General features: G+C 37.4%; 1 protein-coding gene across 4 annotated transcripts in view; it reads right to left on the bottom strand.

The window, feature by feature from the left end:
* fermt2 (FERM domain containing kindlin 2) overlaps positions 1-13,922 on the bottom strand; it is a 69,889-nt gene that overhangs the window by 30,801 nt on the left and 25,166 nt on the right. For all 4 annotated transcript variants that reach the window (XM_081394350.1, XM_081394351.1, XM_081394349.1 and 1 more), the window contains exon 4: positions 1,179-1,307. In XM_081394350.1, coding sequence (XP_081250476.1) covers positions 1,179-1,307 — 129 coding nt within the window. The remainder of the gene's footprint in view (positions 1-1,178; positions 1,308-13,922) is intronic.

Here is a 13,922-nt window from a genome sequence, read left to right on the forward strand (position 1 = left end):
ACAGAACGTGTTTTTCCATTCCACTGCACTACTCCCATTGTTTTTCAATGTAAACGCACTAGACACGTCTTTAACCGCGGCACTCGTGTCCTTTTTAGCATTTAAAACCGTTCTGAAAACGAGCTGCACAAGTTAAAATAACCTCAACTAGACCATTTTTTCGCTCCACTGCATCTCGCTCTTTCATCAGCAAAAACACATTCTGTGTGAACTGGCCCTTAGGCAGCATAATGGTCTAATGATGGACTAAGTGATTATTTAATTACTACAATAAAAATTACAATAAAAGCGTCAAAGTGGAAGAGCCACTTTCAGACACCATTTTATTTTTTAGCTCAAACATCTTCTAAGGGCCTGTTTACACCTGGCCACTTCATGCGTTTTCTCTGATCGGATGGCGATCTGATTTATCCAAACGATTTCATTCACACCTGGTCACATAAATGTGTTTTCACAAAACAGATATAAATCCGATCTTCAGTTCTGTGATCAGCTATACACAGATTTAACGGAGTTCACGTCAGCAAAAGCAACAGATATGAGCTGTATTTTATTGATCATCAGCTAATTTCAAAATCAATCCGCAATAGCAGAGAACAGCAACAGCCCTGATAAGAACATTTAGTTTCTTTACTTTTAATGAAGATGATTGTGAGTTACGCGTCTGGGACTTACTTTCAATTAGATTTGCGGTGCAGTGGCGCCTTCATTTCTGGCTATAACATGTCATATAGCCCATAACACGCTCTCACACGTTTAGTTGTTAGCATTGTTGGGAGGAGTAACATTTACACATGTGGTTTCAACAACCAGATGCATTTACACTTGTCCAGTTTCGTCTGGAAAGCGTCTCACACCTCCTCCTGAAGTGGTTTGAGCGATCGGATTCAAATCCGTCATTTACACCGGGTCTTTCACGAGGTGTAAACAGCCCCTAAAGATATGATGATCTGAATCAAGTGTGTTAAAAAGGCCTGAGTGCAATGGACTAGCACTGAAAACCAATGACTTATGGTCCATGATGTGGTGTATGTAACTCACTAGGACAGTAAACCTCACAGAGTTTGAGTCATTATTTAGGCGTCCGCGTGTCTCTCTTGACAGAGAGGTTCCTGCATTAACATCCTCAAAGGTCTATAGTCCACGGACACATGATGATGATGATGGTGATGATGTACCTGATCCAGGAGTGAGCAGAGGTCCCTCCAGCTCCAGCGCCTCCTCCTCCGCCTCCTCCAGCTTCTTCTTCTTCTTCTTGGGGTCGCGGGGTTTGCGCAGTAAGGAGAGCTCCTCGGGGTGCCGAATGTCTGCAGAAGAGGCACTCGTTGTAATTAAAACTGAACTCATCATAATACCCCACCTAACACACAACAAGTCTCGGCCATTTCAAATGGAATAAAGGCAAGAGACAGAAAAGGAAGACTTAGAAACAAGGAATAAGTTTCAATAAGTCTAAATGCAACCCTTTTTAAAACGAGCCTGAATTACAGCATGTCTGAATGAAGAGATTTGTCTGATGTCTGATTTCAAATGCCGATAATTCACCCTCACACATAGCTGCAGTTAAACACATAAAGCATGAGCTGCAGCACTGGCACAACAAAGTGATTTGATAGCAGGCTAATTAATGCACACAAATGAGACTTCTTCTTAAGTTGTTCTCGAAAGGAGAACGCCATTTTATTTTTTAACTAATTTCTCTGGATTCCATTTTTTATGCTTTTAATTGTCAAAAGACTTTAGTCATAAAAGGGCATGTCTAATTAATCATTAAACATTTACAAATTAACAATAATTAATTAAAAGTAAAAAGAAATTGTCTTCTGTTTTATTTTTTTCTGGATTCTGTTTTAATTGTTTATTTGAAATTTAAATGTATTCATTTTAAAAAGCATGTCTAATGAATTCATAAAATGTAATAATTAATTTAAATTTTTACAATAATAAGCCCTATGAAATGTTGAATTTTTTAAATTTTTGAATTGACTTTTATTATTTCTGGATTTATCTTTTAATGAAAATTGTATGAAAAGTAACGATTTATTTTTTAATTTAAATGTAATTTAATTTAAACAAAGTGCTACATAACATATGTTTACTGTTTTAATTGTATTATTATTATTATTAGATACTGAACATGCAGATTTCATATTTAATTAGCAGTCTTTTTTGTGCTTTAATATTCACAGACACTATAATATATTATGATGTGATCAAGTGTGATTAAGTGTGCAGCTTTACTTTTTATTTGTTCATCCAAGATTTTTATAGATTCTGCAATTCTGTGTTTTCCATATCAAATCAAATGAGATGTCTCAGCAGACCAGCGATCTAAAGAAACCTTGAGAAAATGACTCGCGTATGAAAACGAGTATAAATTTTGCTTACATACTAAAGCACATTTTAAGAATCGCTGACAGTTTTGGCACTGACTGACTTTTTATTGAAATTCTTGCACTTTAACTCTCCACTACTTAAAGCGTTATGGCAGGACGACCTGGATTTTCCACAGTCCTGGAGGAAACGAGTGTGACGGAGTGCGAGTGTGTGTTGGGGAGGGGCTTCACGGCTTGGCAGGAATGGCTTGTTTAGTTGTGTTACTAAAGCAAAAGCATTCCAGAGGTTTTAAGAGCTACCAGATGGTAGTTCTCTCTCTCTCCGAGTCTGCCCTTTTACAGCCATGTGTGAGCGAACCGTAGCAGGACACGGGAGAGCTGGGAGTGAGGGAGCAACTCCTCTCAAATTCCAGTCAACAAACAGAAGATCCTTCAGCAAACGCTCCCAAATAAACATCCATAACTCACATGAAGCTCGTAGAGATCGCTCTGACTGAGAAACCACACATTTCTCATCTCATTGCATCTCTGACAGGCAGTTCTGGAGAAATGCAGTCCGCTTGCTTTAGGAGGTAAATAACAAACACACTCCAACTCATTTTAAGCATCACGCGAGAAAGCAACAGTTAATGTGAGGAGAACACACCAATGAGACGCACAAAACAACTGATACTGCCAGAGAGAGAGAGTTATGAAGTCAGTGTTGAACAATGATACGGCCTCTGAATGACCACACACACTAATTCAAGAGCTCCACGTCACATCACTGGTATTCACAACCATTTTCCAAGGCCTAAAGTAAAAGTAGACGAGTATCTGTAATAGCTTTGACAAATAATTGCAACAGCAATTCAAAAATACTTGCTTGCGAAAAATGTTTTTCCTGTGAATCTGTTAGTCTGCATTTACATGAATGCACATCTATTCTGACTAGGGATGTCCCGATCCGATCCACGGCATCGGTATCGTGCCGATACTGGCCCAAAACGCTAGATCGGATATCGGAGGGGAGAAAAAAAATTATCCGATACCTATGATCGATACCCATTAGGGGTGGAACGGTACGTATTCGTACTGAACGTGCGTTCGGTGCATGGATTTACACAGAGAATACACGGTATAAAAATAAATAAATCTCGCGTGCACATTAATTAATGTAATACGAAACTAACGTTACTGTTAGATACGCGCATATGCGGGTTCTTTAGGGACACCTAATCTGTAGCCCGCCTTAGCTCTGAACGCGCGTCTATATCGCTTCAAACGCTCACTTTATCATTATACGCGCGCGGCGCGTCCTATTCGCTTTGGACGCGCGAATGGATTCAAACTGTTCAAGCATCGAACTAGACGCGATAGACGCAAATTTGACGCTCTATTCGCGTTTTGGTGTGAACGCAGCAAAATGAACAGGCTGCGATGTCAAGATTGCAATGCTGGTGTGTGTGTGTGTGTGTGTGTCAGAGAGAGAGGCACGGGCGCGATCGAACAGTGGAAACAAAAAAAACATACTCCGTCATTTTCATACAGGACATCATTAAAACTGGAAAAAGTGTTTAGCCTACTTATATTTGTGTAAAACCCAACATTGTGCTTTTGTCAAACTGTAAACCAGGGTTCACCAATCTCGGTCCTGGAGGGCCGCTGTCCTGCAGAGTTTAGCTCCAACCAGCTCCAACACACCTGTTTGAAAGTTTCTAGTATGCCTAGTGAGACCTTGATTAGCTGGTTCAGGTGTGTTTAATTGGGGCTGGAGCTAAACTCTGCAGGACAGCGGCCCTCCAGGACCGAGATTGGTGAACCCTGCTGTAAACTCTTGTCAAACTGTAACTGTCACTCAACCAAAATCACACACACACACACACACACACACACACACACACACACACACACACACACACACACACACACACACACACACACACACACACACACACACACACACACACACACACACACACACACACACACACACACACACACACACACACACGCTGTTTAAAAGCAAAAATGATCTCATCTTTTGGACATTCATCATCATTGCATTGGTTTTCATTTCTTGTCCTAAATTAGAGCACTAATCTGTTTATTTTTAAGTTTCACATTCTACATTGAATAAAAAAGAAAATCAAATGTGTTTTTAAAAGTAGTATTATTTTATACAGAAATAAATTATTTATAATTCAGATGAGAATAAAGTTAAAGTTAATTAAAATTTAAAGGAAACAAATATTTTGATCTGAAATATAGCAAATTAATTTTAAATTCATTCAGGTTACCAAACATATCTCAAGGTCTTTTGAATAAAGGCTGGCAGTCTTTCATTATCAACTGTTGTTGTGGACTATATACTGGAGAAGTATTTGTTCTCCATTTGAGTGAGATGTTTTTAAGTGGCTAATTGAGCAAAGTGCTTCCATTATATTTTATTATTAGTAGTATTAGTTCAAGAATAAAATAAAAATATCGGATTGATATCGGTATCGGCAAATAGCCAAAGCTGCGGCATCGGTATCGGAAGTGAAAAAGTGGTATCGGGACATCCCTAATTCTGACACGCTGTATTCTTCATGCATGCTTCTGTTGTTTGATTAGTGTTATTATAACGACGCCAGGAATATTAGGCTAATATTATTGCACTGATCCAATAAAGCTGCATGTACACAGAAAACAGAGTGAGTCGCCTCAATGAAATGCTCACAAAGGAATCAAAATTATTACTTTATAACAAGTATCTGATTCCTGACCTCAAACATTCGATTCCCAGCCCTACTATAGGTGCATCCCAATTTGCATCCTATTTTATATCCGCGGACACTGCGGATAATCCACAGCTCGGGTGAGTAATAAAAAATGTGACCCTGGACCACAAAACCAGTCACATGGGTAAATATTTGGCCGAGATACAACTATTGAAAATCTGAGGGTGCAAAAAAATCTAAACATTGAGAAAATCTTCTTTAAAGTTGTGCATTTATGTTGGCGATTGTGCAGCATTCACTCACAAAAATAAATGTTTTATATATTTACGGTAGGAAATTTACTAAATATCTTCATGGAACATGATATTTACTGAATATCCTAATGATTTTTGGCATAAAAGAAAAATCGATCATTTTGACCCATGCAATGTATTGTTGGCTATTGCCACACATATACCCGTGCGACTCGCGACGGTTTTGTGGCATTTGACAGGTCGCGGGCGGATGAAAGATAAATCATTAATGTGTTGATTTCAATATAGACACTGAACTCTCATTTCACTGTAAAACGCAATGATCATGCGTCACTCTTTTTTAATTTCATTTTCAACAACAATATATATCTCTCTCGTCAGGGAAACCCAATAAAGGAAAGCAAGCCTTGTGGCAGCGTTTTAATTAAATAGTCCACCAGGCCGAATAAAGTGTCGGGTGTGTGATATGTAACGGCTGTATATGACAAACTAATGAAGCCTTTGAATGTGTTTAAGTTCTTGTGTTTGAGTTCGGGACGTTGCAGAGACGGAAACAGTGACACTCTACTGTAAGTTTGAAGCCTGTGTTTAAGCTATTAGGATGTGCCATTTTGCCAAAGAAGAACTTTTACGTTAAATACATTTTCATTTAAAAGCAGGGTACTTCAGTGCAATGTGTTACTATATCATCACACTTACAGTCCCCCTGTGGTGAAAATCCAGCTTTTAAATGTTGTTTATATGTCTATGTGGTGTTTTTAATGTGCTTTAAGACAAACCATGTGTAAACTCATAAGTCGACACCATTGCTGAGTATGTTCTCCTTAAAACTGCAGTGAATCAAAGACAGTCTCAAAAACACGCTTTGAAATCGCTGGTGTTTCTGACGTCACAAACTACCTTGTAGCCAATCAGATCAACGTGTGATCATCAACCAGTGGATCTCTGAGCTGAGGGAGTGAGTGGAGGCGGGGCTCATTTGCATATTCATAGAACCGCGTATACTAAATGAGGCGACAGTGTAGAGTTACATTCAAGGCATGAAGAGAGAGAGAGAGAGAGAGAGAGAGAGAGAGAGAGAGAGAGAGAGAGAGAGAGAGAGAGAGAGAGAGAGAGAGAGAGAGAGAGAGAGAGAGAGAGAGAGAGAGAGAGAGAGAGAGAGAGAGAGAGAGAGAGAGAGAGAGAGAGAGAGAGAGAGATTACATAACAAAATGCAATGGGGACTCAGAAATAAAGAGGCCATTATTGAGAGTACAGTACATTAGATTATAACCGGCCATTTAATTGCATTTCAGCAACATTTTGCCCCAGTTCCAGCAAAAAATAAAAATAAAAAAAAATAATTAACTGGTTATTTTTCAGTTTGACAAACGCATTTACCGAAAATCAATAAAGGGCCAAATATTAGATTGCATTTATTAAATCTGTAGAAGTAAAAATAAACAAAAATCCATTAAAAGTCCGTTTAAACACAACTTTTGCAAGAATTTAAGTAATCAATGGAACCGTTAATAACAATCGTAATCATTAAATTCCTTATAATTCCCATCCCTATTCTATATTAATTGTTTGTTGTTGTTTTTTTTGTATTTTCTCCCATTTTTAGCCCCTAACACATTTGTTTCTAGCAATGTAGTATTCAAGTAATAATAAACAAAGTAAACACCAAAATTTCATGCTATTTTGTGTGTGAGAGAGAGAGAGAGAGAGAGAGCGAGAGAGAGCGAGAGAGAGCGAGAGAGAGAGAGAGAGAGAGAGAGAGAGAGAGAGAGAGAGAGAGAGAGAGAGCGAGAGAGAGCGAGAGAGAGCGAGAGAGAGCGAGAGAGAGCGAGAGAGAGCGAGAGAGAGAGAGCGAGAGAGAGCGAGAGAGAGCGAGAGAGAGCGAGAGAGAGAGAGAGAGAGAGAGAGAGAGAGAGAGAGAGAGAGGTCAGACTTCTTTCCTGGTCAAAAGAGTTCTTCTGCAGATACTGAAAGCTCATAAGGCCTTGTTTCCCATAAATGGACACAACAAAAGTTACACTGCCAGTTACATTGATAAGAATCATTTATAAAAACAAGATTTGGAGCAGTTCAAGGACATGCTGGCTCTTAGTTATGCTAAAGACCAATCATGGCAGCTCAGAGTGTTTAAGTAAATAATAAAGACCAAGAAATGTGGTTAGTTTATCAGATAGCAGTGCTATGGCACGATCGCCTCAAAATAACTGCAGTGCCACGGTATTTCCAACGCTAGAAGTGTGATGCACAGTAGTAAATACTATAACACGGCTTCCAAACATCATAAGTGATATTATCACCACACTACTTGCCAACAGAATACCAATGTTGTATTATGTAATAAGTTATATTTGTGAAACTACTCAAGATAGGATTATAGAGCAGAATCACTGACATTTTGCAACTAAGTATAAATCTGTATTTGCAGATTTATCAATCAAATCAAGTTAAAATTCTCAAATTAATTTCAAATGACTTGATAAATATTATGTATATGAATATTTTTTTTTTTTTTTTTTTTTTTACTGTCTTTAAATCGATTAATGTCATTGATACTGGCTTTATATCAGTAACCCTGCTCCCAACAACATAGCATACTTCTGCTTGAAATGTGTACCCCCATCATGCATTATACAATATTGTAAATTAGAGTAAATTGTTTTTTTTGGGGGGGAGTTTTCAGACTTTTAGATCATTTGCTTTTTTCCCCGAAACAGGGATTAAAGGGGTGGTATAATGCCCCTTTTCACAAGATGTAAAATAAGTCTCTGATGTCCCCAGAGTGTGTGTGTGAAGTTTTAGCTCAAAACACCCCACAGATATTTTTGTTAAAATTGTCACTTTTTGAGGGTGAGCAAAAACGCACTGTTTTGTGTCTGTCCCTTTAAATGCAAATGAGCTGCTGCTCCCGGCACAGGGGGCGGAGCTATAACAACTTGTGTCCTTTTACCTCACACAGACATGTGCTGAAAATGTCAAAACTTTTAGTCTTTTATGTTCAAACTGGAGTCAGATGACGCCAACGGAGTCAATGATGGAGAGACTCAAGAAGTGAAAACATGTAGACAACATTTCTGAGTGGTTAGTTGATGAATTTATGCAGCTTGGAGTTATCTTCTAGTCATTGATTAGCATATTCTGTCATGATAATCTATAAATCACGTTCCCGGGTGCGTTTATGTACATTTTAGGTTTGGTGATGTCACTAACCCGGGAGGCATGTGGTGTAGTCTCTACCAGCCGTTTGTTGTAGTGCTTAAAAAGCAATTTCTTTAAAAGTAAACATCTCCCTTTGCTTTGAGCTTTGAGCGTCGTAACTTTGCAGATGTTGTTTATGCTCAAACAGCCAAGGACTTAGAAGAAGACATTTTCAAACAAGATACTCCTGAACTGAGACATAAACTTTTGCTACTTAAAGCAGAATTTAATGACATCTCTACTAATAAAGCTGCGGCTAATATAACTAGGCTGAAACAAACATATTATGACCAAGGAGAAAAGGCTGGAAGGTTATTGGCATGGCGAATTAAGGCTCAACAAAATTAAGGGAGGATTAACAAGATAGTAACTATAGATGGACAGAACACCACGATTCCTACTGAAATTAATAATGCTTTTAGAAATTATTATGAAGATCTTTATAAATCGACTCCTCCGGAGAATACCCACCATTATAAAAAATTTATGAATGAGATTCAGATACAGTCTCTGTCTGAGGAAGACTCCAAAATATTGGATCAACCAATTGAAGTAGCAGATCTGAAAGCAGCCATTAATTGTATGAATGGTGGGAAAGCACCAGGTCCTGATGGTCTACCTATAGCAGGGGTGGGCAAACTACGGCCCGCGGGCCACATACGGCCCGTTAGGCTGTTTAATCCGGCCCGTCGAGTATTTAAAAAATTGTCTAAAGATCGCATTCATTTTGCCTTTTTCTTGCAATACTTTGCGTTATGCGTTGCATATATTTGACAATCGGAATATCAGATATTTCATGCCATAGCTAGCAAATGTAAAAAAGGAAAAATGACATAAAAGCAGATCATCATTCATTCAGCGCTGTTGTGGCTGCGGTGTGTCACGTAACAAGCTAGACGCGTCACCATGGAAACCAAACAGACAGCGCATAGACTTGGTGCACGTTAATGTTTATTTATTTTTTTTAAAAACTCACAGAGAAAAAAATGTTCGGTAACCGCTTGCACACGTGTTTAGTTTTTCCTTTGATTTGTCTGCTATTTAGTTTTGCTACTCTGGATTTGTGGATGTATCCTCCTTTATCGCCCGGCTTTCGACTAACGTTACGCTCCCCTGTCTGCCATGTACAACCCGGTTTTGTTCATTAAATGTTCTGATCTGCCTTTGCTTTTTATGTTTTATTTTATTATACTTAAAATAAATTTGTATAATCGTTTATTTCGTTTTTTTTTTTTCACAAATGTATGACTTTTGGAAGTGCAAATTGATTGCCATGCAGTTTTAATAAAGTTGAATTAACGTAACCTTCTGTCATTTTTACTCTTCTAAGTGTACACTTAGGTTTTTTGTTTCTAATTTACGGTTAGGCCCATTAAATAATAATAAGGATAAAACATATTTAAAAAGTATAGGCTATAATTATCAAACATCTGACTAATTAAAAATTAACCTCAAAACATAACATATGCTAAATGGGGGATATCTAGCATAAAAAAAATGTATTGTCAGAATGTCGTCTCTCAGTTGTTGAATTTCGCGCAGACGTTGCCACAACGTAAATGTGTTTGCTCAGCCCGATCTCATGAAAGTTCGAATACCACGAATTGTATTTGTAGTTCTTATGAAACGCAGTTTTCGCGTGCATATGATACGCACTTAAAGGGATAGTTCGCCCAAAAATTAAAATACGGTCATCATTTACTCACCCTCAAGTTGTTTCAAACCTGTATGAATTTCTTTTTTCTGCTGAACACAAAAGAATATATTTTGAAAAATGTCGGTAACCAAACAGTTGATGGACCCCATTGACTTCCATAGTATTTTTTTTTCCTACTATGGAAGTAAATGGGGTCCATCAACTGTTTGGTTACTGACATTTTTCAAAATATCTTTCAAATTATTTCAAATATTTTTTAAAAATTGCACTCCGCACCCTAATCCTAACTAATGGGTTTACAGTGCGCAGCATATGCACGCAAAAAATATATATTTTTGGCGTATAAATGGTACGAGAAATTTAATTCGTGGTATATATACGCACTTTCATGAGATCGTGTTTCATAATCTGCTACTGGGCCGGCCCTCTGTCAAATTTTAAAACCCAGTGTGGCCCTTGAGCCAAAAAGTTTGCCCACCCCTGACCTATAGACATCTATAAGATCTTTCGCGATAAATTGATGACCCCAATGATGGATATGATAAATGAATCATTCAATATTGGTGAACTTCCCCTCTCCTTGCGTTCAGCCCTCATAACTTTAATTCCTAAGCCAGGGAAAGATCCCACGAAATGTGGCTCTTACAGGCCCATTAGTCTTTTAAATTCAGACACAAAGATAATTGCTAAAGTTTTAGCCAGTAGACTTGATAAGTATTTACCTTTACTGATTGATTCTGATCAAAATGGTTTTATAAGAGGTAGACAAGCTTTTCATAATATACGTCGTGTGTTAAATGTCATACACTCATCAAAAGGAGTCTCGGATACAGCTTTACTTTCTTTAGATGCCGAGAAGGCTTTTGATAGGGTGGAGTGGGACTATCTTTTTGATACACTCTCTCATTTCGGTATCGGTCCGTATTTTATAAAATGGATAAAAATTTTATATTCAAAACCCACAGCAGAGATATTGACTAATAATATAATCTCTAAATCTTTTCCACTCTCTCGAGGCACAAGTCAGGGATGCCCCCTTTCGCCGCTTCTTTTTACATTGGCTATTGAGCCTTTGGCTATTGCAGTGCGAAGAAGTGGAGATATAGCAGGGATTACAATTGGCGGTCTTGAAAATAAAATAGCTTTATATGCTGATGACATTATATTATTTCTATCCAATTTAAGTACATCTGTGCCTTCTTTATTGTGCCTAATTAAATCATTTGGATCTTTTTCAGGATATAAAGTGAATGAGTCAAAATCTATGATCCTTTTTCTAAAAGAAACGGAACGTCTCACACCTCCCTTCCAGACCCCCTTTAAAAACGCTCATGAAGATTTTAAATATCTTGGTATTAATATCACCGCAGACATAAAAAATTTGGCTACCAGTAATTATAATAATATAACTAAATTTATCACTGAATCAATTAATAAATGGTCATCCCTACCAATTTCTCAGATTGGACGTATTAATATATTAAAAATGAATGTTCTCCCAAAATGTTTATATTTATTTCAATCAATTCCTCTGCCTCCACCACATAATTTTTTCTGTAATATGAAGAAGCTTTTCACCAATTTTATTTGGGCAAATCGACGTCCCAGACTGAGGCTCTCTCTTTTGTATTTACCATATGAGAGGGGAGGGTTGCAGTTGCCTAATCTTAAGTGGTACTACTGGGCAGCTCAGCTAAGAGCAGCAATGTTTTGGTTTACAAATGATAATTCTATCCCTTGGGTACAGATTGAGGCGAGCACAACTCAAAAATTGCCGTTGAATCTGTATCTGTATTCAGCACCCCTGCCCAAACTGAAAAAAGCCACTTCCAACCCCTTTGTTAAAAATACTATTGTGGTATGGTATGACATTTTGAAACATATTGGACAGATTCCACAATTATCACAATTTACCCCTATTTGGGGAAACACTATGTTTACACCAGGGACACATGATGGTGGCTTTAAAATCTGGGCATCAAAAGGCTTGAACAAGGTGGCAGATTTATTTAGCAATGAAACTATGCTCAATTTTCAGGAATTAAGACAAAAGTTTGATTTGCCTAAAACCCATTTTTTTAAATATCTTCAAATTAGGAATTTTATCAATAAAACACAGCATTCTCTTCTCTTACCAGAGCTGTCCCCTTTGGAAAAAATTACTCTAAATCACCTTAATGGTGCTAGGCAAGTTTCCTTGTTTTATAAACTGATCTGCACTAACTGTAAAGAAAATTCGGAGAAAAAACGTTTGGCTTGGTGTCAAGATATAAGTGAGAATATAACTGAAGATGAATGGCAGAGTATCTGCTTAAAGGCCCAAACCCAGACAATTAATACCAGATTTAAACTTCTGCAGTACAAGTGGATAATGAGAGTATACATAAATCCAGAATTGCTCCATAAATTTAATCCCAACATTCCCAATCAATGTATAAAATGCAACCTAGATGTTGGAACTTTATATCATTGCTTATGGAAGTGCCCTCAAGTTCAACTTTTTTGGGAAAAGGTTTTGGACTTTTTGTCTCTGGTGGTGAAACAGAATATCCCCAAATGTCCTAAACTTTGTATATTTAATATTTTCCCTGTAACTTGCTCTTTAACTAACTCTAGTAAGAAAATGTTGACTTTCTGTTTATTACAAGCAAAACTTGTAGTGGCTCGTCATTGGAAAAACACAGAAATCCCTAATATTAAACAATGGTTACAGGAATTGTCTGCTTGTTTGGCTCTGGAGAAACTCACATATATTGTTAAGGGAAAACCTGGAAAATTTTTCAAAGTGTGGAACCCCTTTATAGAATTTTTGAAGGAAGCTGACCCAAATAGTTTATTCTGTGTAACCAGATATAACATTCACCATGTTATGATTAATGTACCATTGTCTTGACGCTTGTATAGTATAGATGTTGTCGTTTATTTTATTTATTTTCTATTATTTTATTATAATTTTTACTGTAATTATGTATTTTTATTTATATATTTTCCTGTGTTGTTTTAATGTAAATGTTTCAAAAATCAATAAATACAATGTTGAAGAAAAAAAAACTCAAACAGCAACATTACACACTAACTAAAGCTAGAAAAGTCAAATCATAATCAACCACCCCTTTAAAATTGTTACAATGTCACAATTTCTTCTTGTTTCAGTTTGCTTTCACAAGGCGACTGACCTAAATGGATCAAAATGTGTTATTGTGGCTTTCTTTGTAGTTTTGCTGTATTACTTTATAATTCTGAGCAAACATCAAGGCTTCATCTGTATTTTAATGCATTTTGGACAGTTCTGAAATATGCATTACAGCTAGTTTTTGCTCCAGGTTAACCCGCGATTCATTTTGAGAGGCATTAGCAAAACAAACACTGCTGCTTTTCACACAATGCATGAGATAATTACCAATCATACATCTGTCCGTTGGGTCAGATTCCTTTCGCCCCACAAGGGAACGGCTCCAGCGTTCGTCTTCAAGCGGGCCGAGACCAGCTCTTTCAGTTAGCTCATCCCTGACGTATTTCTGGAGCGGATCCGAGTGTGATCGCCATTTTCATAAATGCCTAAACTAACTAAACCAAGGGAGAACACATGCTAGGTTCTGAAACAAATGCTCTAGACAACCCAGGTATGAAAACGGCCTTAATAGCCTATATATTTAAAGTCTTCCTGTGGTGAAAATCCAGCTTTTAATGTTGTTTATGTCTATGTAGTGTTTTTAATATGCTTTAAAGGGGTCATGACATGAGAAACCAAATTTGCCTTGATCTTTTGTCATATAAG

This window comes from Scardinius erythrophthalmus (genome assembly GCF_964197995.2).
Source record: "Scardinius erythrophthalmus genome assembly, chromosome: 19".
In the NCBI taxonomy this organism is placed as follows: Eukaryota; Metazoa; Chordata; class Actinopteri; order Cypriniformes; family Leuciscidae; genus Scardinius; species Scardinius erythrophthalmus.